This window comes from Entelurus aequoreus, linkage group LG21 (genome assembly GCF_033978785.1).
Source record: "Entelurus aequoreus isolate RoL-2023_Sb linkage group LG21, RoL_Eaeq_v1.1, whole genome shotgun sequence".
Classification (NCBI taxonomy): domain Eukaryota; kingdom Metazoa; phylum Chordata; class Actinopteri; order Syngnathiformes; family Syngnathidae; genus Entelurus; species Entelurus aequoreus.
The window spans coordinates 8,642,877-8,670,049 of NC_084751.1; the positions used below are offsets into that span (position 1 = coordinate 8,642,877).

Genomic DNA, 27,173 nt, shown 5'->3' on the forward strand with positions numbered 1-27,173 from the left:
AAGTGTTGTTGCATGTCGCCACCCGGCAGCTAAGAATGAGTTTATGAGCACGCTGTGAAAGTAAACGTCAAGAACTCAGCCAACACGCCTCATCTGCATTATTTTAATTAGACAGACAACACATCTACAGTGTGATTTTGTTTTGTTTACAAGGAAAGAAAAACAAAAGTTAAAAAAGGGAGATATGTTGTATATATATGTATGTGCTGCGGTGTTGTATATATATGTATGTGCTGCGGTGTTGTATATATATGTATGTGCTGCGGTGTTGTATATATATGTATGTGCTGCGGTGTTGTATATATATGTATGTGCTGCGGTGTTGTATATATATGTATGTGCTGCGGTGTTGTATATATATGTATGTGCTGCGGTGTTGTATATATATGTATGTGCTGCGGTTGCTTTAAGAAGGTTGCGACAGCTGCCGTAAAGGAGGTGCGTTGCTAGCCTGGTTGCTATGTTTCCGGTTGGTCGTAAAAGTGTTGGTCATGTGTTTGTACTCTGCTCAAATCTCTCAGTAAAGTTATTCATTGGATTATACCTTTTGTTTTGAACTTTATTACACCTTGGAGCACTTTTTCCCGTCCATTTCTTTCCTGCTTTCGCTATCTGCGCCTAATGACTGAGCTACGTGACGTCATTTCTTGTGATGTCCCACGGAGCATTTCTGGTCGGGATGGGATTCGTTCCGAGGGATTCGAATAAAGAACCAACTATTTTCTTTACTATAGTGGTCTCGATAACGGGTACCGGTTCTCAAAAAGGGATTCGAGTCCGAGGACTCGGTTCTTTTCTTATCGAACAACCGGGAAAACCGGTTTCGAGTATCATCCCTAACCCCAGGGCACATTTTCTTCTCTCAATGTGGTCAAAACATTTGCCCAGCTCTGGTGTAGAATGTTGTCATTGTTGTTTGATGAGAAAGTTATCCTGCAGGAAGGACAAAGTCAGCACTTCCTCAACAAAAAAAACAAAAAAAGTGCTGAAAACTTTTAATGGGAGTGATGGTCCAACTCAGCATATTTTGTAGTATTGCCATGTGGAATCATTCATAACATGATCATGATGATAATACTTTTGTCACGAGGACGTCATAGTTAAACTATTCTTATCATTTGACTCGTCCAACTGTCTAACTGCTGCCAGGAATTTGTGTGTGTGTGTGTGTGTGTGTGTGTGTGTGTGTGTGTGTGTGTGTGTGTGTGTGTGTGTGTGTGTGTGTGTGTGTGTGTGTCGGGAAGTCGTTGATGTCGTCATGTTGGACGTGCTGAAGCTGTGTTGTTTTTTTTAGCGTTAATGTTTTGCAGTGTTTTGTTTTGAAGATTGATCCTACACTCAACAAATAATCATCCTCGTCTGTCAAATGTGATTGACAGCTGTGTTCCAGTCAGTGATTGGCAGGTTGAGCGGGTTAGAGGGCAAGGTTACTGTAATGTTGGCCGACGAGAGACGCTCACCAGACCTCAGAGGCTCCGCCCCTCTCAGAGCAGAGGAAATAAAGGCTTAAATTACGAGAGCGGACGATTACGCAACATCCTAATGGTCACATGACTTGTGTCTAACGTTTCACTCTAATGAGCTCTTACAATAAGAATAATACATTTCATACATTCATTTTTATCATCTCTTTTTGTAAATTTATAATGATTTAAAATGTACAAAAGCAGTGAAGTTGTCATGTTGTGTAAATGGTAAATAAAAAGAGAATACAATGATTTGCAAATATATATAATATTTAAAGGCCTACTGAAAGCCACTACTAGCGACCACGCAGTCTGATAGTTTATATATCAATGATGAAATCTTAACATTGCAACACATGCCAATACGGCCGGGTTAACTTATAAAGTGACATTTTAAATTTCCCGGGGGACTTCCGGTTCAAAACGCCCCTGAAGATGACGTATGCGTGTGACGTAGCCAGTAGAACACGGGTATGCCTTCCACATTGAAGCCAATACGAAATAGCTGTTTTCATCTCATTCTGGATGTATTCTGGACATCGGATGTATTCTGGACATCTGTGTTGGTGAATCTGTTGCAATTATGTTCATTGCATTATGGAGAAAGAAGCTGAGCAAGCAAAAGAAGAAAGTCGGTGCGAAGCGGAGTATTTTGCGAGGGAAGTCAGCAACACAACACAGTCGGTGTTTCATTGTTTACATTCCCGAAAGATGCAGTCAAGATGTAAGAACTTGGAGAACAGAGACTCTTACCAGGAGGACTTTGACTTCGTTAACAGACGCAGACGCGATACCGTGAGTACGCTCCCAAACATTTGATCGCTTGCTATAACTAGCTCGAGCTAGTAGCTAGGAGCTAGTAGCTAGCATAACAAACACCTAGGTGTTTGTTATGCGGGATTAATTTGTGGCATATTAAATATAAGCCTGGTTGTGTTGTGGCTAATAGAGTATATATATGTCTTGTGTTTATTTACTGTTGTAGTCATTCCCAGCTGAATATCAGGTCCCACCCGCGCGCTTCCAAACATTTGATCGCTTGCCCGTACGTGCGTGTCATGTACGTAACTTTGGTTAAATATATAAGCTTTATGAACCTTGGGTTAGGTGAACGGTCTTTTGGGCTGAGTGAGTGTGTGTGTTGTGCAGGTGTTTGAATTGTATTGGCTGGTTATATATACAGGATCCCGTCCATATTACCCGCTCGAGCTATAACTAGCTCGAGCTAGTAGCTAGTAGCTAGCATAACAAACACCTAGGTGTTTTTATGCGGGATTAATTTGTGGCATATTAAATATAAGCCTGGTTGTGTTGTGGCTAATAGAGTATATATATGTCTTGTGTTTATTTACTGTTGTAGTCATTCCCAGCTGAATATCAGGTCACCCCCGGCTCTCACAGCATCTTCCCTATCTGAATAGCTTCAACTCCCCACTAGTCCTTCACTTGCACTTTACTCATCCACAAATCTTTCATCCTCGCTCAAATTAATGGGGAAATTGTCGCTTTCTCGGTCCGAATCTCTCTCACTTCATGCGGCCATCATTGTAAACAATAGGGAACTTTGTGTATATGTTCAACTGACTACGTCACGCTACTTCCGGTAGGGGCAAGCCTTATCTTTATCGTCGTTGTTCTATACCAGGGGTCACCAACGTGGTGCCCGCGGGTACCAGGTAGCCCGTAAGGACCAGATGAGTAGCCCGCTGGCCTGTTCTAAAAATAGCTCAAATAGCAGCACTTACCAGTGAGCTGCCTCTATTTTTTAAATTGTATTTATTTACTAGCAAGCTGGTCTCGCTTTGCCTGACATTTTTAAATCTAAGAGAGACAAAACTCAAATAGAATTTGAAAATCCAAGAAAATAGTTTAAAGACTTGGTCTTCACTTGTTTAAATACATTCATACATTTTTTTACTTTGCTTCTTATAACTTTCAGAAAGACAATTTTAGAGACAAAATACAACCTTAAAAATGATTTTTAAACACATATACCTTTTTACCTTTTAAATTCCTTCCTCTTCTTTCCTGACAATTTAAATCAATGTTCAAGTAAAAAAAATTTTTTTGTAAAGAATAATAAATCAATTTTAATTTAATTCTTCATTTTAGCTTCTGTTTTTTCGACGAAGAATATTTGTGAAATATTTCTTCAAACTTATTATGATTAAAATTCAAAAAAAAAATTCTGGCAAATCTAGAAAATCTGTAGAATCAAATTTAAATCTTATTTCAAAGTCTTTTGAATTTCTTTTAAAATTTTTGTTCTGGAAAATCTAGAAGAAATAATGATTTGTCTTTGTTAGAAATATAGCTTGGTCCAATTTGTTATATATTCTAACAAAGTGCAGATTGGATTTTAACCTCTAAAATTAATCTTAATCAGGAAAAATTGCTAATGATGTTCCAAAAATTCAAAAAGATTCAAATTAGCTAGTTTTTGTCTTCTTTTTTTCGGTTGAATTTTGAATTTTAAAGAGTCGAAATTGAAGATAAACTATGTTTCAAAATGTAATTGTCATTTTTTTCGTGTTTTCTCCTTTTTAAACCGTTCAATTAAGTGTAAATATCATTAATTATTAATAATAACATAGAGTTAAAGGTAAATTGAGCATATTGGCTATTTCTGGCAATTTATTGAAGTGTGTATCAAACTGGTAGCCCTTCGCATTAATCACTACCCAAGAAGTAGCTCTTGCTTTCAAAAAGGTTGGTGACCCCTGCTCTATACTAAATCCTTTCAGCAAAAATATGTCAATATCGCGAAATGATCAAGTATGACACATAGAATAGATCTGCTATCCCCGTTTAAATAAAAAAAATTCATTTCAGTAGGCCTTTAATTTTCACACTGAGAAAATAATCATGACCTTAGAATTTAATGGCAGCAACACATTGCAAAAAAGTTGTCACAAGGGCATTTTTACCAGTGTGCTACATGGCCTTTCCTTTTAACAACACTCAGTAAAGGTTTGGGAACTGAGAAGACGTGGCTTGGCATTGTCTTGCTGAATGAAATAAGCAGGGGCGTCCATGGTAACGTTGCTTGGATGGCAACATATGTTGCTCCAAAAGCTGTATGTACCTTTCAGCATTAATGGTGCCTTCACAGATGTGTAAGTTACCCATGTCTTGGCCACTAATACACCCCCATACCATCACACATGCTGCCTTTTACACTTTGACCCGAGAACAGTCCGGATGGTTCTTTTCCTCTTTGGTCCGGAGGACACGACGTCCACAGTTTCCAAAAACCATTTGAAATGTGGACTCGTCAGACCACAGAACACTTTTAGAACCTTTATTTAACCAGATAAGAAACCAATTGAGATCAAGATCTCCTCCACAAGGGTGACCTGGCCAAGAGGTCAACAGCACATGTCACAGAGCAGTTTCAAAAAAGTAAATACTTTAAGACATACATTTTAAAATGCATAAAAGAGAACTGTACAACAATAAAGATTTACACCTTTTAAAAACACAGGCACTGTGCAAATGTTTCTGGGTGTTGTTGATAAATGGCTTTGGCTTTGCACAGTAGGATAGGATAGGACTTTATTGTCATTGCACAAGTACAACAAAACTATGTTTTCAGCACACACCCGTTCAAGATGAGACAAACAAACAGTGTACTGGGTCAGAACAAAGGCGCCCCGTAAAAGATAAGAAAAAGGTAAAACGCTGGGGAAGAAGATGAGTAAAAAAGTACAATCTAGACTGGACTCCTAAGGGGGCCTGGTCTGGAACGGGAAAACTCCATGCAATGCACACAAACACGTTACATTTCATCACGACAACTTGCAACAGAGGGGGGGGGGAGTTGGGGCCCTGGAGGTCGACTGCTGCTACGAAGCACCGTCCATCACCCCGAGGGGAAACAAGTGGTGGTGAAGGTGTGGGGTGGGGGAGGGTGTGTGTGTGTGTGTATGTGCCCATTGTCTTGGGTGTGACGATGTAATGCTCATAGTAGAGTTTGAACTTGCACTTACAGATGTAGCGACCAACTGTAGTTACCGACAGTGGGTTTCTGAAGTGCTCCCGAGCCCATGTGGTGATATCCTTTACACACTGATGTGGCTTTTTGATGCAGGGATGTAAGGTGCGTAATATCACGGCTTACGTGCAGTGATTTCTCCAGATTCTCGGAACCTTTTGATGGTATTACGGAGCGTAGATGGTGAAGTCCCTAAATTCCTTGCAAGAGCTTGGTTGAGAAATGTTGTTCTTCAACAATTTGCTCAGGCATTTGTTGACATTCCTCAACTTTCTCAGTCTTTTTTGCCACTTGTGCCAGCTTTTTTGAAACATGTTGCAGGCATCAAAATGGATGGATTAAAACATTTGCGTGTTGTCCTGGGCAGATGAGCGACATGGACAGCAGCTCGTCAGCCTCCCACACGGAGGAGGAGGAAGAGTCGGGGGGTGAGGAGGACGAAGAGATGAAGATCAAAGACCGCGAGGGTCCCGCCCCCAGTCTGTCCAGCTTGTCGTCCACAGTGCGGGCCGTCATCCGCATCAAGCAGAAGTACCAGGCCTTGAAGAAGCGGCGCCAGGAGATGGCGCTGGTCCTGGGGGGCCACGGGGGCCTGGCCGGGGCCCCGTCCCGCACCAGCCCCAAAATCTTCACCTTTGACGCCACGACGGCGTCCAGCCACTCGTCGCTGTCCTCGCGCAAGAAGAGGAAGAGGAAAAGGCGGGTGTTGTACCCCAACAGGAGGCGCCGGCGAGGGCCCAAAGGGGAGCACAGCCCGGCGGAGTATTGTCTCTACCTGCTCAGCGCCATCGTCTTCCTCCAGGTCAGTCCCACGCACGTAGCGGCAAAGAGGTGATTGGTGAGTCAAGGAGCGGCCACCTCTTGGGGACTCACTGAAGCCTCGTGTGGCACGACGTGGCATTACATGTCGGTGTCGTTAGGCCGATTTTTATTTTATTTTTTACAAAAAATTGCAGAAAAATACAATATAAATAGGGATGTCCGATAATGGCTTTTTGCCCATATCCGATATGCCGATAATTACCGATAGCGATATCAACCGATACCGATACTGATATGTACAGTCGTGGAATTAACACATTATTATGCCTAATTTGGACAACCAGGTATGGTGAAGATAAAGTCCTTTTTTTTTTAATTAATAAAATAAGATAAATAAATTAAAAACATTTTCTTGAATAAAAAAGAAAGTAAAACAATATAAAATCAGTTACATAGAAACTAGTAATTAATAAAAATTAGTAAATTTAACTGTTAAAGGTTAGTACTATTAGTGGAGCAGCAGCACGCACAATCATGTGTGCTTACGGACTGTATCCCTTGCAGACTGTATTGATATATATTGATATATAATGTAGGAAGCAGAATATTAATAACAGAAAGAAACAACCCTTTTGTGTGAATGAGTGTAAATGGGGGAGGGAGTTGTTTTGGGTTGGTGCACTAATTGTAAGTGTATCTTGTGTTTTTTATGTGGATTTAATTTAAAAAAAACAACTAAAAAAAACCGATACCGATAATAAAAAAAACGATACAGATAATTTCCGATATTACATTTTAAAGCATTTATCGGCCGATAATATCGGCCATCTCTAAATATAAATATGCAGGAATATGCGCCCGAATGCAGCCGAGGTAGGCTCCAGCACCCCCCGCGACCCCGAAAGGGACAAGCGGTAGAGAGCGGATGGATGGACGAGCTTAAATAAATAATAATATAACTTGTCATTATTCACTATGATTAGAAATCAGTTGAAAAGCCTTTGTCTGGCAGCACTAATTGTCCAATCCAGTGTTGCCCCCATGCCAATATTTTGGTACCGGTACTGGTACCAAAATGTATTTCGATACTTTTCTAAATAAAGGGCACCACAAACAAAATGTCATTATTGGCTTTATTTTAACAAAAAATCTTAGAGTACATGAAACATATGTTTATTATTGCAATTTAGTCCTTCAATAAAATAGTCAACATACTAGACAACTTGTCTTTTAGTAGTAAGTAAACAAACAAAGACTCCTAATTAGTCTGCTGACGTATGCAGTAACATATTGTGGCATTTATACACCTATTATTTTGTACACATTATGAGGGACAAACTGTAAAAAATTGATTATTAATCCACTTGTTTGTTCACTGTTAATATCTGCTTATTTTCTGTTGTAACATGTTCTATCTACACTTCTGTTCAAATGTAATAATCACTTCTTCTTCTCTTCTTTGATACTTTACATTAGTTTTGGATGATACCACACATTTAGGTGTCGATCCGATACCAAGTCGTTACAGGATCATACATTGGTCATATTCAAAGTCCTCATGTGTCCAGGGACGTATTTCCTGACTTTATAAACATAATATGATTTTTTTTTTGGATATTTTGTGACGATAAAAAATATCGCTGTAATCATAGTAGTATCGACTAGATACACTCTTGTACTTGGTATCATTACAGTGGATGTCAGGTGTAGATCCACCCATGGCATTTGTTTACATTGTGAAGCTATAGAGATGTTGAAGTGTGATAATAACCTCTCATTATTTATCATTTACCAACAAAAATTAGCGCTGAGATGTTGAAGTGTGATGATAATCTCTCATCGTCTCATTTGCCCCAAAAAATAGAACTAAAGATATGTTGAAGTGTGTTTATAATGTCTCATTTACCAACAATAATTAGATCTATAGAGATGTTGAAGTGTGATAATAATCTCTCATTATCTATCATTTACCAACAGTAATTAGCGTTAAAGATGTTGAAGTGTGATGTTATCTCCCATCGTCTCTCATTTGTCAACAAAAATTAGCGCTCTAGAGATGTTGAAGTGTGATGATAATCTCTCATCGTCTCTTATTTACCAACAAGAATTAGTGCTATAGAGATGTTGAAGTGTGATGATAATCTCTCATCGTCTCTTATTTACCAACAAAAATGTGCGCTATAGAAATGTTGAAGTGTGATGAGAACCACTCGTTATCTATCATTTACCAACAAAAAATAGCACTATAGAGATGTTGAAGTGTGATAATAATCTCTCATAGTCTCTCATTTACCAACAACAATTAGCGCTATAGAGATGTTGAAGTGTGATAATATTCTCTCATCGTCTCTCATTTGCCAACAAGAATTAGTGCTATAGAGATGTTGAAGTGTGATGATAATCTCTCATCGTCTCTTATTTACCAACAAAAATGTGCGCTATAGAGATGTTGAAGTGTGATAATAACCTCTCATTATCTATCATTTACCAACAAAAATTAGCGCTGAGATGTTGAAGTGTGATAGTAATCTCTCATCGTCTCATTTACCCCAAAACATAGAAATAAAGAGATGTTGAAGTGTAATGATAATCTCTCATTCACCAACATCTATAGAGATGTTGAAGTGTGATAATAATCTCGCACCGTCTCCAAACTAAGGTGTTGTGTGTTCAGGTGTACAACGCCATCGAGAACCTGGACGACCACGTGCTGCGATACGACCTGGAGGGTCTGGAGAAGACCCTGAGGAGGGAGGTGTTTGGCCAGCAGGGTGCGGTGGAGGGTCTGCTGTCCCACCTGAAGGACTACCTGTCCACCTACGTGCACAACAAGCCGCTGGTGCTGTCCCTGCACGGGCCGGTGGGCGTGGGCAAGAGCCACCTGGGGCGCCTCCTGGCGGGACACTTCCGCTCGGTGGTGGGCGAGTCCCTGGTCCTGCAGTACTACGTGCTGCACCGCTGCCCCCAGGAGGCCCACGCCCCGCAGTGCGCCCGAGACCTGCGCGCCCTCATCTCCGCCATGGTGGAGCGGGCGGAGGAGGAGGAGAAGATCCCGCTGCTGGTGTTCGACGAGGCGGAGCACATGCACCAAGACCTCCTGGACGCGCTGCACGGCCTGGTGGCGTCCAAGCAGCCCAACCAGTTCCTCAACGCCGTCTACGTCTTCCTCAGCAACCTGGGCCACCGCGACATCACCAAGCACGTGCTGCACAACGTCTCCGCGGCCACCGCCTCCTCCCGTCGCCGCGGCGACCCGCTCGCCGAGCTGACGCCGGCGCTGCGGGGGTCTCTGGCCAAGCGCCACGCGCTGTGGACGCAGGCGGACATCCTGCCTCTGGGCCTCCTGGAGAAAAGTCACGTGATGCAGTGCTTCCTGGAAGAGATGACCCGCGAGGGCTTCTACCCCGACCGGCCCCACGTGGAGACGCTGGCCGGCGAGGTGGAGTACTATCCCGCCGCGGGGGGCTGGGAGTATTCCGTGACGGGCTGCAAGCAGGTGGTGGCCAAAGTCAACCTGCTGTGAAGCTGGTGACCCAAACAAAGATGGACGCCATAGCACCACTGACTCCAAGGAGAACTTTCCAGTAAGTTCTTCTTCTGGCCAATACACAACCACACTGGGTGAGCTCCAGTATGTCACACAGGTAACTAAGTGAAGGACACAACTTTTAACAGTCAGAAAATCGTTCGTTAGCTTGCTAGCTACACGAGCTAATGGCTAATATGCTAGCTTTTTGATTGATGGGTGAGGGCGGACCTACGTCACTTCCGCCTACCAATCCCCTAGCAACCGGGAATTCGTTGAAAACAAACCAGCTCACAGCGAACACAGCATTGACAGAAAAAAGCATTTAACGAGCGTTGTGGCTTGGAAGTCGGCGTTAAATCCTTCATTTACGCATTTTTACTTATTCGCATATCGTGTGAAAAAACGAAAATGTATTGTTTGCGTCAGACTCGTCTCAGTGAACTTTAAAGGCCTACTGAAAGCCACTACTAGCGGCCACGCAGTCTGATAGTTTATATATCAATGATGAAATCTTAACATTGCAACACATGCCAATACAGCCGGGTTAACTTATAAAGTGACTTTTAAAACTTCCCGGGAAATATCCGGCTGAAACGTCGCGGTATGATGACGTATGCGCGTGACGAAGTTAGGGTAACGGAAGTTATGGTACCCGTAGAATCCTATACAAAAAGCTCTGTTTTCATTTCATAATTCCACAGTATTCTGGACATCTTTTGCAATTTGTTTAATGAACAATGAAGGCTGCAAAGAAGACAGTTGTAGGTGGGATCGGTGTATTAGCAGCGGACTACAGCAACACAACCAGGAAGACTTTGTTGGAGCGCTAGCCGCGCTAGCCGCGGACCTCACCTTGACTTCCTACGTCTCCGGGCCGCCAAACGCATCGGGTGAAGTCCTTCGTCCTTCTGCCGATCGCTGGAACGCAGGTGAGCACGGGTGTTGAGTAGATGAGGGCTGGCTGGCGTAGGTGGAGAGCTAATGTTTTTAGCATAGGTCTGTGAGGTCCCGTTGCTAAGTTGCTAAGTTAGCTTCAATGGCGTCGTTAGCACAGCATTGTTAACCTTCGCCAGCCTGGAAAGCATTAACCGTGTATTTACATGTCCACGGTTTAATAGTATTGTTGATTTTCTATCTATCCTTCCAGTCAGGGGTTTGTTTTTTTGTTTCTATATGCAGTTAAAGCACGATGCTATCACGTTAGCTCGTAGCTAAAGCATTTCGCCGATGTATTGTCGTGGAGATAAAAGGCACTGAATGTCCATTTCGCGTTCTGGACTCTCATTTTCAAGAGGATATAGTATCCCAGGTGGTTTAAAATACAAATCCGTGATCCACAATAGAAAAAGGAGAGTGTGGAATCCAATGAGCCAGCTTGTACCTAAGTTACAGTCAGAGCGAAAAAAGATACGTCCTGCACTGCCTCTCTAGTCCTTCACTGTAACGTTCCTCATCTACGAATCTTTCATCCTCGCTCAAATTAATGGGGTAATCATCACTTTCTCGGTCCGAATCTCTCTCGCTCCATTGTAAACAACGGGGAATTGTGAGGAATACTAGCTCCTGTGACATCTCTATAGCCACTACTAGCGACCACGCAGTCTGATAGTTTATATATCAATGATGAAATCTTAACATTGCAACACATGCCAATACGGGTTAACTTATAAAGTGACATTTTAAATTTCCCGCTAAACTTCCGGTTGAAAACGTCTTTGGATGATGACGTATGCGCGTGACGTAGCCAGTGGAACAGAAGTATCGGTACCCCATTGAAAACAATACAAAATAGCTCTGTTTTCATCGCAAAATTCCACAGTATTCTGGACATCTGTGTTGGTGAATCTTTTGCAATTTGTTTAATGAACAATGAAGACTGCAAAGAAGAAAGTTGTAGGTGGGATCGGTGTATTAGCGGCGGACTACGGCAACACAACCAGGAAGACTTTGACTCGGATCCAATGAGCCAGCTTGTACCTAAGTTACGGTCAGAGCGAAAAAAGATATGTCTTGCACTGCATTCTAGTCCGTCACTCTAACGTTCCTCATCCACGAATCTTTCATCCTCGCTCAAATTAATGGGGTAATCGTCGCTTTCTCGGTCCGATCGCTCTAGCTGCATTGAAAACAATAGGAAAATATGAGGAGGCTATCAACTGACTACGTCACGCTACTTCCGGTACAGGCAAGGCTTTTTTTTTATCAGATACCAAAAGTTGCGATCTTTATCGTCGGTGTTCTCTACTAAATCCTTTCAGCAAAAATATGGCAATATCGCGAAATGATCAAGTATGACACATAGAATGGATCTGCTATCCCCGTTTGAATAAAAAAAAATCATTTCAGTAGGCCTTTAAACAACAATTAAGAATGTTTACAGAAGCAATAAAAGATGACTTTGTTCATTGGAAGACTATGATATTGTTAGAATAATTATGTGAAAGTTATCACACAACTCTTATGCTTAAAGGCCGTTGCTATAGTTATTAGCTATTGTGCTCAAGTTGTACTTTTCTATCTGTGCAAGGACAAAACTGGTTATCAACCACGGCGTATGAGGGTTAGATATTTTGTTTGTCTTAGCCCACTAACAGCCAAGGACATAAAGGACCTCAACGAAGATAAGACGACAGCACGCAGACGAAGCAGAGACAAGGCAATCACAAGGCCCCAGCACATTCCGTCACGTATAGTGCGTACTGGAAGCTGCTTTGCATGAAATGTGTGGCCACTCCTTTTAGAGGAGAACATGGGCTGGACTTTAGAGCGTAGGTTGGTTCTGTAACTAAGAGTACAGCCCAAAACGTCTCTCCTCATTGAGCTAAATTGAACTCTGTCTCTGCATGATTCCTTGCTTCTTGTCTGTTTAATAGATGTCATCAGTGTTAGAACCTGACAGATGTATTCTTTATATTAATATTAATTATAGCTGAATGCCAATTTTTGAAAATGAAAGGGCCAGACTGATTGTTGTCACTTTGAATTGGATATATTTCAAGGCGAGCGCTGTCATAGTGTCCCAACTTGTCTGATTATATTCTTAGCCATCTACTTTTCAGGTGAGAGGCATTATTTATGATCTAAATCAGGGGTGTCAAACTCATTTGAGCTCTGGGGCCGCATGGAGGAAAATCTGCGCACGCCAGACTATTAAAATCATGGCATTAAAACTACAACATAAAGACAACTGCAGATTGTTTTCTTTGTCTTACTTTGGCAAAAATAGAACACATTCTGAAAATATTACATTGAAAATACCGACAGCGGTAAAGTTTAGATCCATGAAGGAAAGAAGTGAATGAATGTTTATAACTGAATACATTTACATATGCATAAAAATGTGTTTTCTTTTGTATTATTTTTTTTATTAAATAGGTAACGTTTATGACATTTTCCAAAACACAAAATAGAATGTGAGATACTGTATAACAGGAAAAGGCATACATTTATCATTTGTTTTCAAAACGCTTACCCATTTTTATGACTTGATGGGTTTGTGCAGGTGTTCATTTTGTATTTTCCATGCAGTTTTAATTTTCACGTCTCATTTACCAACAAGAATTAGCACTATAGAGATGTTGAAGCGTGATAATAATCTTTCATAGTCTCATTTACCAACAACAATTAGCGCTATAGAGATGTTGAAGTGTGATAATATTCTCTCATCGTCTCTCATTTGCCAACAAGAATTAGTGCTATCGAGATGTGGAAGTGTGATGATAATCTCTCATCGTCTCTCATTTACCAACAACAATTAGCGCTATAGAGATGTTGAAGTGTGATAATATTCTCTCATCGTCTCTCATTTGCCAACAAGAATTAGTGCTATCGAGATGTTGAAGTGTGATGATAATCTCTCATCGTCTCTCATTTACCAACAAGAATTAGTGCTATAGAGATGTTGAAGTGTGATGATAATCTCTCATCGTCTCTCATTTACCAACAAGAATTAGTGCTATAGAGATGTTGAAGTGTGATGATAATCTGTCATTGTCTTTCATTTACCAACAAGAATTAGTGCTATAGAGATGTTGAAGTGTGATGATAATCAATCTCTCATCGTCTCTCATTTACCAACAAGAATTAGTGCTATCGAGATGTTGAAGTGTGATGATAATCTCTCATCGTCTCTCATTTACCAACACGAATTAGTGCTATAGAGATGTTGAAGTGTGATAATAACCTCTCATTATCTATCATTTACCAACAAAAATTTGCGCTATAGAGATGTTGAAGTGTGATGATAATCTCTCATAGTCTCTCATTTACCAACAAGAATTAGTGCTATAGAGATGTTGAAGTGTGATGATACTCTCTCATCGTCTCTCATTTACCAACAAGAATTAGTGCTATAGAGATGTTGAAGTGTGATGATAATCTGTCATTGTCTTTCATTTACCAACAAGAATTAGTGCTATAGAGATGTTGAGGTGTGATGATAATCTCTCATCGTCTCTCATTTACCAACAAGAATTAGTGCTATAGAGATGTTGAAGTGTGATAATAACCTCTCATTATCTATCATTTACCAACAAAAATTTGCGCTATAGAGATGTTGAAGTGTGATGATAATCTCTCATAGTCTCTCATTTACCAACAAGAATTAGTGCTATAGAGATGTTGAAGTGTGATGATAATCTGTCATTGTCTTTCATTTACCAACAAGAATTAGTGCTATAGAGATGTTGAAGTGTGATGATAATCTCTCATCGTCTCTCATTTACCAACAAGAATTAGTGCTATAGAGATGTTGAAGTGTGATGATAATCTCTCCTCGTCTCTCATTTACTAACAAGAATTAGTGCTATAGAGATGTTGAGGTGTGATGATAATCAATCTCTCATCGTCTCTCATTTACCAACAAGAATTAGTGCTATAGAGATAAAGCGGTAAAGTTTAGATCCATGAAGGAAAGAAAATGAATGTTTATAACTGAATAAATTTACATATGCATAAAAATGTGTTTTCTTTTGTATTATTTTTTTTATTAAATAGGTAAGGTTTATGACATTTTCCAAAACACAAAATAGAATGTGAGATACTGTATAACAGGAAAATGCATTCATTTATCATTTGTTTGCAAAACGCTTACCCATTTTTATGACTTGATGGGTTTGTGCAGGTATTTTCCATGCATTGTTTTAATTTTCACGCTAATAATGGACAAAGTGTGTTCCTTTTCAGTTTAGTAATAGACACGTTTGCTTCGAAATCAGTACTATTGCCTTTTTTAAAGGGACATTGAACAGACATGTTTGGGCTTTAATTTAAATATTTATTATGTCCTAGGTCATGTAGTAAAAGGAGGTGTGGCGTGAGAAGGGAGGAGTGCGGTGAGCAACACACAAAGGAAAGATGTTTGAGATGAAAAAGAATGAGGTAGAAAAGCAAAGAGTGGAACTAGAAGATTCCACCGCATTGATTCCACATCCCATGGTTCTAGGTTTGGTCGTCACGGCAACAACCCTCAACATTGAAACATGAACTTAAAAACACACACAGCCGCTCAAGTGTTCACAACACGCTACAACTCCACTGTCAACATGCGTGTGGGGGAGGATTTACGTGGTGATGTCTTCACGCCTCCAGCTCAAAGCCCATTCCCACTTTGTGACCGCCGGCGTTGAAGTTCTTGCCGTCAATCAGCGCCGACAGCGTGACTTTGACGCCTGCGTGAGGGGAGAGGACGAAGCCTTTTCACATGGCGCCCCCTGCGGGCGTGCTTTGTACTGCAGCTCATTACAATTGGCGCGTGGACTCACCTGGTCGCAGGCTCTGAGTGTAGCCCACGCCGATCAGACTGGCGTTGTTGACTTTGGCCTGCCGGAGGACAAGAGGCGCCGTGAGACCGGTGGCGGGAACTGCCGTGGGTCCGGTCACTTACCGACAGAGACGTGTCTGAGTCCACTTTGTACTTGGCGGCGATGCCGAAGCGAGTGTTGTTGCTGCCGGCCGTCCACGCCAGATTGACCGCCGTCTCCAGCTGCCCGTTCACCTTCTGGTAGATGGAGCCGCCGAACTCTGTGCCGTCGTTGCTGAGACGCAAATGACAACAATGAAGATTGACCATGCGTCCAAAAGTGCGGCCCAGGCGCCATCATTCATAGACATCTTGTAAGTAGAGAAAATGGGCCGCCATCTTGAAGTGGTGATGAGGAGACAGTTGACAGGTAGAAAACAAAGATGGTGTTCAGCGTTTTCCTGCTCAAAATGAGCGCACTGTTGAAAATAGGAATCGGGGGATTACTTTGCACAAGTAAGATTTAACATCAACATACTATTGGTTGTATTCTGTGAAAAGAATATTAGCACAGAGTTGAGAAGGAGCAAAGAGCTTCAATTGTACTGAAATCCTAGCCGCTAGCAAACAAGAGTATGACCATAATAGAATTGCTTGTCAATGAAATTAATTACATTTAAAAATGTCATAGTTGAGTAACAGAGTTGAAATAAACGATGAAAATAAAGATTGTTTGTCATTATTATCATTTAAAGGAAGAATGTAATACAAAATATCAATACAAAGTGTCAAGACAGAATAAACTCTCTGCTGCTGCAGCAACAGAGATACAGTCTATAGATATATAATTAGGGATGATACTCGAAACCGGTTTTCCCGGTTGTTCGATAAGAAAAGAACCGAGTCCTCGGACTCGAATCCCTTTTTGAGAACCGGTACCCGTTATCGAGACCACTATAGTAAAGAAAAAGAGTTGGTTCTTTATTCGAATCCCTCGCAACAAATCCCATCCCGACCAGAAATGCCCCTTGAGACATCACAAGAATTTACGTCACGTAGCTCAGTCATTAGGCGCAGATAGGGAAAGCAGGAAAAACAATGGAATAATAAAGTTCAAAACAATATAATCCAATGAATAACTTTACTGGGAGATTTGAGCAGGGTACAAACACATGACCAACACTTTTACCACCAACCGGAAACATAGCAACCAGGCTAGCAACGCACCTCCTTTACGGCAGCTGTCGCAACGTTCTTAAAACAACCGCAGCACATACATATATATACAACACATCTCCCTTTTTGAACTTTTGTTTTTCTTTACTTGTAAACAAACCAAAATCACACTGTAGATGTGTTGTCTGTCTAATTATAAATAATGCAGACGAGGCGTGTTGGCTGAGTTCTTGACGTTTACTTTCACAGGTGACGACATGCAACAACACTTTTCGGGGCTACCGCGCATGCTTGTCACTCCTGTTGCATACTGGGTAGTGTAGTTGTTATATTCCCTAGCTCATAACATCACATCTTTCCCCCTATAAAGAAAGATTTTAACTCAATAAAGTGTATTTCTTTTTTTAGCTTTAACTTTTCATTTTTTAGCATTGTAACCACATTTGCAAACAACTTTTCTCTTCATAGAATTGTCTTTCAATAAAGAAAAAAAGTGCAAAAATGTCAAAGCATCATAACAAACAGTTATGTCAAATAGCAGCAGAAGTGCACTTTTTGGAGAGCTGTATTATTTTCAGTTTTGTGTCAAAGGGACTGATTTTATTTAACACTATTATTATTTATACACCTATAGTGATCACAGAGACAGCTTGTTTTTGTGTTACTGTATATATTTGTTTTTCTGAAAAATCCCATTTAATATACTTTGGGTAACAACAGTCAATATTTATTTTTTTTTATTTTATTTTTTTAGGTGGGTAACAGTCAATATTTATTTATTTATTAGATTTTATTTTTTTCTTATATAATAAAAGTGAGCTTTCGTCAAACCAAATATCGTGTGTTTTTTTCCATATACAACAACCTATCTGGACTCCATAAGAGAATCGATAAGGAATCGGTTCGATAAGAGGATTCGATAATAGGCTCGAACTCGATAATTTCTTATCAAACATCATCCCTATATATAATACATTCATACATTGTTTATGTAGGATATATGCATGTATATATAACCTAATCATATTGTTTCTTCAACTTCAAAATAGCTGACCGTTTTTTCCCCCTTCTCTGGGATTATATTCCCAGTTTTGATCTGGGACGTCTGGTCACTTATAGCATATAAGAATATTCTATTACTGTTAAGCAAACTATGAATAATAAAACATGTGTCCTTTATCATAGCTACACGTATGACAAAAAAGCGCGTAAAAATCAGTGGTATTCATTGAGGTAAGATGAATTAAATGCGCTGACAGTTCATTGCTCCTGCCAAATGAATTGCACTGATCACCACTCCAAGATGGCGGCCCCGCGTCTCGTCAGCGCCAGTTGGCAGTAGCGCTCCATGCTGCGTACCCTTAGAACATGTCTATGCCATCATTAGCATGCTAGCTTTTTTGCTAATTTTTTTAAGGTATACACTTCAGCGTCAAATATTTTGTTACTTGACGAATAATACCCGATAGCATGTGAACATTAGCATGCTAACTTTTTGAGCTAATTTAACAGCTATACACCTCAGTCATATTTTGGTATTTTTACTAATGCTAACTGTAAGCATGCTATTGTTTGTACAGTACAGTATGCTTGCTTTCATTTTTTTTTTAAATAAGCTCATCTTAGTACTTGATGCATGTTAACGTTAGCATGCTACCATCTTGAAAAAATGTTTCAGCTACACACCTTTGGGTACTTGATGCATGTTACAGTTAGCATTTTAACATGCAAACATTACCAAGCTAGCTTTTTGAGCTAATTTAACAGCCATACACCTCAGTCATATTTTGGTATTTTACTCATGCTAACTGTAAGCATGCTATTGTTTGTACAGTACAGTATGCTAGCTTTTATTTTTTTTAAATAAGCTCATCTTAGTACTTGATGCATGTTAACGTTAGCATGCTACCATCTTGAAAAAATGTTTCAGGTACACACCTCAGAGTAATATATTTGGGTACTTGATGCATGTTACAGTTAGCATTTTACCATGCAAACATTAGCATGCTAGCTTTTTGAGCTATTCTAACAGCTATACACCTCAGTCACATTTAGGTATTTTTACTAATGCTAACTGTAAGCATGCTATTGTTTGTACAGTACAGTATGCTAGCTTTTATTTTTTTTAATAAGCTCATCTTAGTACTTGATGCATGTTAACGTTAGCATGCTACCATCTTAAAAACATTTTTCAGGTACACACCTCAGTAATATATTCGGGTACTTGATGCATGTTACAGTTAGCATTTTAACATGCAAACATTAGCATGCTAGCTTTTTGAGCTAATCTAACAGCTATACACCTCAGTCATATTTTGGTATTTTACTAATGCTAACTGTAAGCATGCTATTGTTTGTACAGTACAGTATGCTAGCTTTTATTTTTTTTAAATAAGCTCATCTTAGTACTTGATGCATGTTAACATTAGCATGCTACCATCTTAAAAACATTTTTCAGGTACACACCTCAGTAATATATTTGGGTACTTGATGCACGTTACAGTTAGCATTTTAACATGCAAACATTAGCATGCTAGCTTTTTGAGCTAATCTAACAGCTATACACCTCAGTCATATTTTGGTATTTTACTAATGCTAACTGTAAGCATGCTATTGTTTGTACAGTACAGTATGCTAGCTTTTTTTTTTTTAAATAAGCTCATCTTAGTACTTGATGCATGTTAACGTTAGCATGCTACCATCTTAAAAACATTTTTCAGGTACACACCTCAGAGTAATATATTTGGGTACTTGATGCATGTTACAGTTAGCATTTTATCATGTGATTTAACAGGTATACATTTTTATGATGTATAAATATTATTTCCTCTAAAATTTGGTGGGTGCAGCTCAAATACCGGTGTGCTCTGTAGTACGGAAAATATGGCAGTGAAAGCTCCCAAAACAATGTCCTGGCAGCCTCAATAACAGTAGCGACACAGCGGGAGGGCAGCTAAAGGGGCGGAGCCAGACCCAGTGAAGTGTACTGATTTTTAGATAGAGAATGCTCACTTCCTGAATAGATGGATGTTGTTTTTTTTTAAAAACTCACACGTTGGTGTGCAGCTGGAAGTCCCCGGCCTTGTAGCCCAGTGCAAAGTTGTTCTGAGCCAGCTTGGACTTGGCGGTGTCAAAGGCCATCTGGTATCCCGCCAGCCAGCCCTCGTAGCCCAGCACGGCGGCGGCGTGGATGATGGGACCCTCGAAGTCCACGTCACAGCCCAGGTTGACGTAGTCACGCTTGTATGCTGTCTTCAGCTTGCCGCTTTTCTTGCTAAAAAAAAAAAAAGGCATATGCACAATGGCGTGTGATGCGTGTGTCGTCATGACGGCACAATCAGGTGTCAACAAGCGGACGTGCTCTCACCCCGTGTTTGGAACAAAAGATGTGTCCAAGGCCACCTTCAGTCCTTGAGTCAGCTACAGGTGAAGAAAAGGCAAGTGAGCACTTTCATCACAGTACACACACACACACACACACACACACACACACACTCACCTGGTCCTCCAGCGTGACCTCGGTGGCCAGCGTGTTGTCCGTGTTCCACTTCTGGTTGATGCTCAGGCCCAACTCCTTCATCTTGTATTTGGTCTCCAGGCTGCCCGCCGCTTTGCCTGTGTCCGTGTTGCTGGAGCCTGACGTGTTGAACTCCTACACACACACCAGACTTTGTAACAACTGTGTGGAGGATTGTTTCACAAAGTAAACATTGTCAAACGTGGGGGTGTCCTAACTTTTTCCACCAAAGTTTAGATTGTTTTTAATGGGGGAAAAAAATGCTAAAAACAGATTTATATATATATATATATATTTCAAGACAACACTTTGTATAACCGTTGACTAACTTTATTAATATTATTAGTTGGAAAATTTTAGCTTTTTCTCATATTCCGATTTTTTAAAATATATATATTTTATTTGTTTTTTCCTCCTGTAAGAATAAAATATTAACATTATTAATACGATTGTGTAACTGCATAACCTAGAGCAGGGGTCGGCAACCCGCGGCTCTTCAGCGCCGCCCTAGTGGCTCTCTGGAGCTTTTTCAAAAATGTATGAAAAATGGAAAAAGATGATGGGAAAAAAATATATTTTTTGTTTTAATATGGTTACTGTAGGAGGACAAACATGACGCAAACCTCCCTAATTATTATAAAGCACACTGTTTGTATTAAACATGCTTCACTGATTCGAGTATTTGGCGAGCGCCGTTTTGTCCTACTAATTTTGGCGGTCCTTGAACTCACCTCGGTTTGTTTACATGTATAACTTTCTCCGACTTTCTAGGACGTGTTTTATGCCACTTCTATTTCTGTCTCATTTTGTCCACCAAACTTTTAACGTTGTGCATGAGTGCACAAAGGTGAGTTTTGTTGATGTTATTGACTTGTGTGGAGTGCTAATCAGACATATTTGGTCACTGCATGACTGCAAGCTAATCGATGCTAACATGCTATTTAGGCTAGCTATATGTACATATTGCATCATTATGCCTTATTTGTAGCTATATATTAGGTCATTTAGCTTCCTTTAAGTCCTCTTAATTCAATTTATATCTCATGACACACTATCTGTATGTAATATGGCTTTTAATTTTTTGCGGCTCCAGACAGATTTGTTTTTGTATTTTTGGTCCAATATGGCTCTTTCAACATTTTGGGTTGCCGACCCCTGAACTAGGGTGTCAAAAATTCTGCCTGTAAAATAATATTAATTTAACAGTGTTTAATAGTGATGTAATGTTTCAAATTAATCAATTCATAAGTTAGTATTATTTTAATTTTTTTTAAATTAAAAAACTAACCGTTGTTTATATTTTCTAATATTTTAACTTTTTCCACCAAGGGCCACATACTGAGAAGTGCAGTTTGGGAGGCCATTTTGATATTTTCTTATTTAAAAAATAAAAATAAAATAAAAACAGATAGTATGTATATTTAAAGACGAAACTGTCATATGTATCATAGTTTATTATAAATTATTAGTTTGAACATTTCCACTTTTTCTCATTACAATTTGCTTTTTTTTCTGACATTTTTACAGTTTTTTCCTCCTGTAAAAATAGAATAATATCATTATCATTAGGATTGCGTAACTGCATAAGCTAGTGTGTCAAAAATTCTGCCTGTACAACAATATTAATGTTCAGTTACACATAGCAGTGTTTATTATTGTTGTTGTATTTTTTCCAATTAATTTACATGTTAGTATTATTTTTATTTTTTAACTAACTAAACTTAGTTTTTATTTCGAGAGCTTCTAATATTTTAGATCAGGGGTGTCTAAACTTTTTCCACCAAGAACTGCTTACTGAAAAGTCAAAGTATCTTTTTTTATTCTAAAAACAGACATTCAGTACAGGCCAAAAGTTTGGACACACCTTCTCCTCATTCAATGTGTTTTCTTTATTTTCATGACTATTTACATTGTAGATTGTCACATCAAAACTATGAATGAACACTAGGGATGACCGATAATGGCTTTTTGCCGATATCCCGATATTGTCCAACTCTTTAATTACAGATACCGATATCAACCGATATATGCAGTCGTGGAATTAACACATTATTATGCCTAATTTGGACAACCATGTATGGTGAAGATAAGGTACTTTTTAAAAATAATAATAAAATAAGATAACTAAATTGAAAACATTTTCTTGAATAAAAAAGAAAGTACAACAATATAAAAACAGTTACATAGAAACTAGTAATGAATGAAAATGAGTAAAATGAACTGTTAAAGGTTAGTACTATTAGTGGAGCAGCAGCACGCACAATCATGTGTGCTTACGGACTGTATCCCTTGCAGACTGTATTGATATATATTGATGTATAATGTAGGAACCAGAATATTGATAACAGAAAGAAATGGGGGGAGGGAGGTTTTTTGGGTTGGTGCACTAATTGTAAGTGTATCTTGTGTTTTTTATGTTGATTTAATAAAAATCAAAAAATTAAAAAAAACGATACAGATAATAAAAAAAACGATACCGATAATTTCCGATATTACATTTTAACGCATCCCTAAAGGGACATCCCTAATGAACACATCTGGAGTTATGCACTTAACAAAAAAAGATGAAAAAATATAAAACATGTTTTATATTCTAGTTTCTTCAAAATAGTCACTCTTTGCTCTGATTACTGCTTTGCACACTCTTGGCATTCTCTCCATGGGCTTCACCTGTGAAGTGAAAACCATTTCAGGTGACTACCTCTTGAAGCTCATAGAGAGAATGCCAAGAGTGTACAAAGCAGTAATCAGAGCAAAGGGTGGTTATTTTGAAGAAACTAGAATATAAAACATGTTTTCAGTTATTTCCCCTTTTTTTTTTGTTAAGTACATAACTCCACATGTGTTCATTCATAGTTTTGATGTGACAATCTACAATGTAAATAGTCATGGAAATAAAGAAAACACATTGAATGAGAAGGCGTGTCCAAACTTTTGGCCTGTACTGTATATATTTAAAGACAAAACTTTGAGTTGTGACTGCGTATAGATTAACTATATTTTAAAATGTTCAGCTTTTTTTCTCATTACATTTGGATTTTTTTACTCTTCCTTTATTACATTGTTTTCATTTCCAACAACATGCTGCGGGCCAACATAACTAGGTCTGAGGGCCGCAAATGGCCCCTGTGCTGCATGTTTAAAACAGTTTCATATGCATAACTAATAAAACGCTTTAGGAAGAGGATGTAGGCAAACATGAAGCATGAAGATGGCAGAAAACGGAGAGTAAAGAAGAGAAAAAGATGATTGCACATAAAAAATGAAAACGTGAGCGTGAGAAATGAAGGAAGCGATGATGATGATGTGGCGACGATGGCGGCCTCACACTCGCCTTACCATCTACGCCAGCGCCAGACGTTCCGCAGCGGCATTGAGGTCGAGGGGGAGGAGTCAAAGAGGGGCGGTAAAGGATGGGGACAAAGAGTCAGACATTCATGCACGTTTACGCCACAGCAGGAGCTCGCAGGCTACTGATTGATCGCTGATCAGGTGGGCGGAGTCACTTGTTAGAAGGAATTAGGATTGATTGATTGAAACTTCTTTTAGTAGATTGCACATTACAGTACATATTCCGTACAATTGACCACTAAATGGTAACAATAAGTTTTTCAACTTGTTTAAGTCGGGGTCCACGTTAATCAATTCATGGTAAAAAAAGGATAAAGGATAAAAAGGAGACGCTCACCACTCCACTTTGTGATTTGGTCTTCACGTCCAGCTTCACGAGTCCAAAGCCTAAAAAGATCGTGTTTAACAGGAGAGTGGTTAACGAGCATGTTTGTCACATGAGTGGAGTTGAATGATTGACTCACCGTAGCCTTTGCTGAAAATATCCTTGGCAGACTTGCCCAGGTCAGCGTATGAAGGTGGGACAGCCATGATGCTGCAACACACAGCAGGGACAATGATGCAAACGTCACATCCATCTTATAGCAAGTAAAGTAGCACGGAGGCATCTCCTCCTAACTATACGAATGCACATATTGCCCGTCCCCTTAAAAGGGGTGTGGGGGTCGCACTAATATACAATGAAAACCTTAACCTTACCCCCAACCTAAGTAATAAATATAAATCATTTGAGGTGCTAACAATGAGGTCTGTCGCACCGCTGCCTCTCTACCAGGCTGTTGTCTACCTCTGTATTTGACCCATCCCCTTTGATCACCCCCTTGGAGGTGAGGGGAGCAGTGGGCAGCAGCCGCGCCCGGGAATCATTTTTGGTGATTTAACCCACAATTCCAACCTTTGATGCTGAGTGCCAATCAGGGAGGTAATGGGTCCCATTTTTATAGTCTTTGGTATGACTCTGATGGGGTTTGAACTCACAACCTACCCATCTCAGGGCGGACACTCTAACCACTAGGTAGAAGAAGAATTGGAGCGATTCGTGGATGAGGAATAACTTCATAAAGTGAACTTTACATGTTTATTTTGTGTGTTGTGTTGTGTGACATTAACGTTTGAGCAACGTCGAGTTATTGATATATTGTTATTGCTCTGCACTATTTCGAGTGTTACTATATTGTGATTGCACTAACGTTTGATTTACCGTAACACGAGTAAATCAGCTGTTTATTCATTTTGGGAGTGAACAGAGTTGTCAGAACGCTGGTTTGTAATCTATTAGTAAAGTTTGACTGACCTATCTGACTGTTTTGTTGACATTCCCTTTAGCGCAGCTCCATCTAATGCAGGGGTGGGCAATTAATTTTCACCGGGGGCCGCATAAGCAACCCGAGCACTGCTGGAGGGCCACACGACAATATTTCAATTAAATTTTGCTCAATATTATTTTTGATATACCGTAAGATAAATAATAATGATGATAATAATAATAATAATTACTAATAATAATAATAATAATTTAATTTAACCTAACTTAACTTTATACAAAAGCAGATTGCTTTTGATGGTCACTTTATCCTGCATTATCCAACATCTTTCCCCATCAGATTTGGACAACCATCTGTTGTTAAAAATAGTTTTTAATCATATTTATTTTATATTGGTTTTATATGTAATTGTTTTTTCTTTTTATAGTCATTGGTGGAGCTAAGGATAATATTTGAATATTGTTTTTAATATTGTTGTGCAGCACTTTGCAAACATTTTGTTGTTTAAATGTGCTATACAAATAAAGTGGATTGGATTGTCACACCTGCCAGCTTGTCCCAACACGCATTTACCTCTGTGAACAAGTCATTACCTGTGGTTGTCTCTTTAATTGACTGCATGGCTGCCAGCTACTCCGTGATTTGAAAGTCTGCAGTTATCCCACGTAAGAAGAAGAGCAACTGGGCGGTATCACGTACATCAGAGCTGTCATCCAAAGTTAGCGAAAAACAGTCCATGTCTCCGGGCATTATCAGCGCAACAAAGTCCAATAAGCACTCCTTAATAAACTCTCCGTCAGAAAACGCCTTACTTTTTCCGGCGCTTTTGTGAGGAATGACGAAACTTGTCCTGACGGCTGCATCTCTGGGGGTGTGAAATATGGCAAAAAGTCCTTGTTGGGGTTGCAGTTTTACCATCAACGCATCGGCCTCCCTTGCGCGCGCTTCATCAGACACATTCCGGTATTTTCCCTCGTGTTTCTTCGTGTAGTGGCGATTAAAATTATATTCTTTAAACACAGCAAGCTGTGTACCAAAAATTAAGCACACGGCTTTACCTTTAATTTATGTAAAGAAATACTTGCCAGTCCATGTCTTGTTGAAAACACGCCATTCGTCATCAACTTTTCCTTTTTTAGCGTCTCATCACTTGTCTCTATGCACCTTCACTCACAGGTTCCCCCCGGACATACGGCATAAATAACACATTTCAAAATAAAATCAGCACAGTTGTATTGCGCGCACGACATAGATGTTTTTTAAACTTTATTTTGTCATTTGTGATTGCGCCGTTCAATTCACTCACAATCGCACACGCGCATACGTCCACACGGAAGTAATACAAATAATGCTTTTCAAAACAAAAGCAGCATCGTTGTATTGCACACTCGACATAGATACTTTTTGAAATGTATTTTGTAATTTATGATTGGCCTAACGCGGGCCGGACAGGGATGCGCCCCGCGGGCCGTACAATGCCCAGGTCTGATCTAATGGATGCATAGGTGCGCCTTACATATGAACACAGTTTTGAAATATGCCATTCATTGAAGGTGCGCCTTATAATCCGGTGGGCCTTATAGTGCGGAAAATATAAGGCCCAATATATATGGTGTATCGTGACATGGCCTAAAAATATCGAGATATTAATAAAAGTCCATATCGCCCAGCCCTAGGCTATATAAGTAAACATTGATTGATTGATTGATTGAAATGCATTAACATAGTTTTTTGCTCTCCTGCAGTAGAAAGCAAAAGTGCAATGTAACACAAGTCGTAAATAGAAATTATTCCAAATAACAACAATCTACTTGATGCAGCATTTTTAATAGTGGACAAAGCACACAAAGGGACAAAGGTGAGGGGTGACAGCTGGGCTGCGCGAACAATTAGCAAGCTCAGCAGCCGACATTACTTGACACAAATATGCGGATTGTGGCGAGGAAAGGACGATAAAGGCTGGGATTAAAGCATGCATCATGCATGCGAGGCTAAACATTATTACATAATGCAAGCTAGCGTTAGCCCCCCCACATGCTAGCTGAGGGGTGGGGGCTAACCTTGGACGGACATAATGCTATCAAAGTGCGCTGAATAGGCGCAGAAACAATAACTATTTGCGCGTAAAAAGATGTCGGAGCTGCCTCACCAATGCGAAGCGGCGTCTGCGGAGCGTGCGGGTGTTGTTGGCGGGATGCTGCTGAGGAGATTGACAGCTAGCTCGTTTTAGCGCTGTCACACAGCAGCCAGGACAGGACACTACCAAGGAGACTCACTGCGCATGCGCCGCTGACCAGCCAGCAATCGCAGAGAGTGACAGTGACAACGAGACATAAACCCCTCCCTCGTCTGTGACGTCGAGCAAACGTTTCC

General features: G+C 39.9%; 2 protein-coding genes across 3 annotated transcripts in view; one reads left to right on the forward strand and one right to left on the reverse strand.

The window, feature by feature from the left end:
* The window catches only part of tor4aa (torsin family 4, member Aa), a 73,649-nt gene extending 57,370 nt beyond the window's left edge, over positions 1-16,279 (forward strand). For both annotated transcript variants that reach the window (XM_062030741.1, XM_062030742.1), the window contains 2 exons: positions 5,828-6,262; positions 8,897-16,279. In XM_062030741.1, the coding sequence (XP_061886725.1) occupies positions 5,828-6,262; positions 8,897-9,745 (1,284 nt within the window). In that variant the 3' untranslated portion in view covers positions 9,746-16,279. The remainder of the gene's footprint in view (positions 1-5,827; positions 6,263-8,896) is intronic.
* Positions 15,006-27,108, reverse strand: zgc:56235 (Voltage-dependent anion-selective channel protein 2-like). Its single transcript, XM_062030744.1, has 9 exons — positions 26,950-27,108; positions 24,000-24,070; positions 23,873-23,922; positions 20,167-20,319; positions 20,035-20,087; positions 19,720-19,941; positions 15,636-15,786; positions 15,514-15,571; positions 15,006-15,420 (listed from the first exon to the last, which is right to left on the reverse strand). The coding sequence occupies exons 2-9, from the start codon at positions 24,064-24,066 to the stop codon at positions 15,329-15,331; spliced, it is 846 nt and encodes a 281-aa protein (XP_061886728.1). The 5' UTR covers positions 24,067-24,070; positions 26,950-27,108; the 3' UTR covers positions 15,006-15,328.
* Between the last annotated feature and the right edge of the window lie 65 nt (positions 27,109-27,173).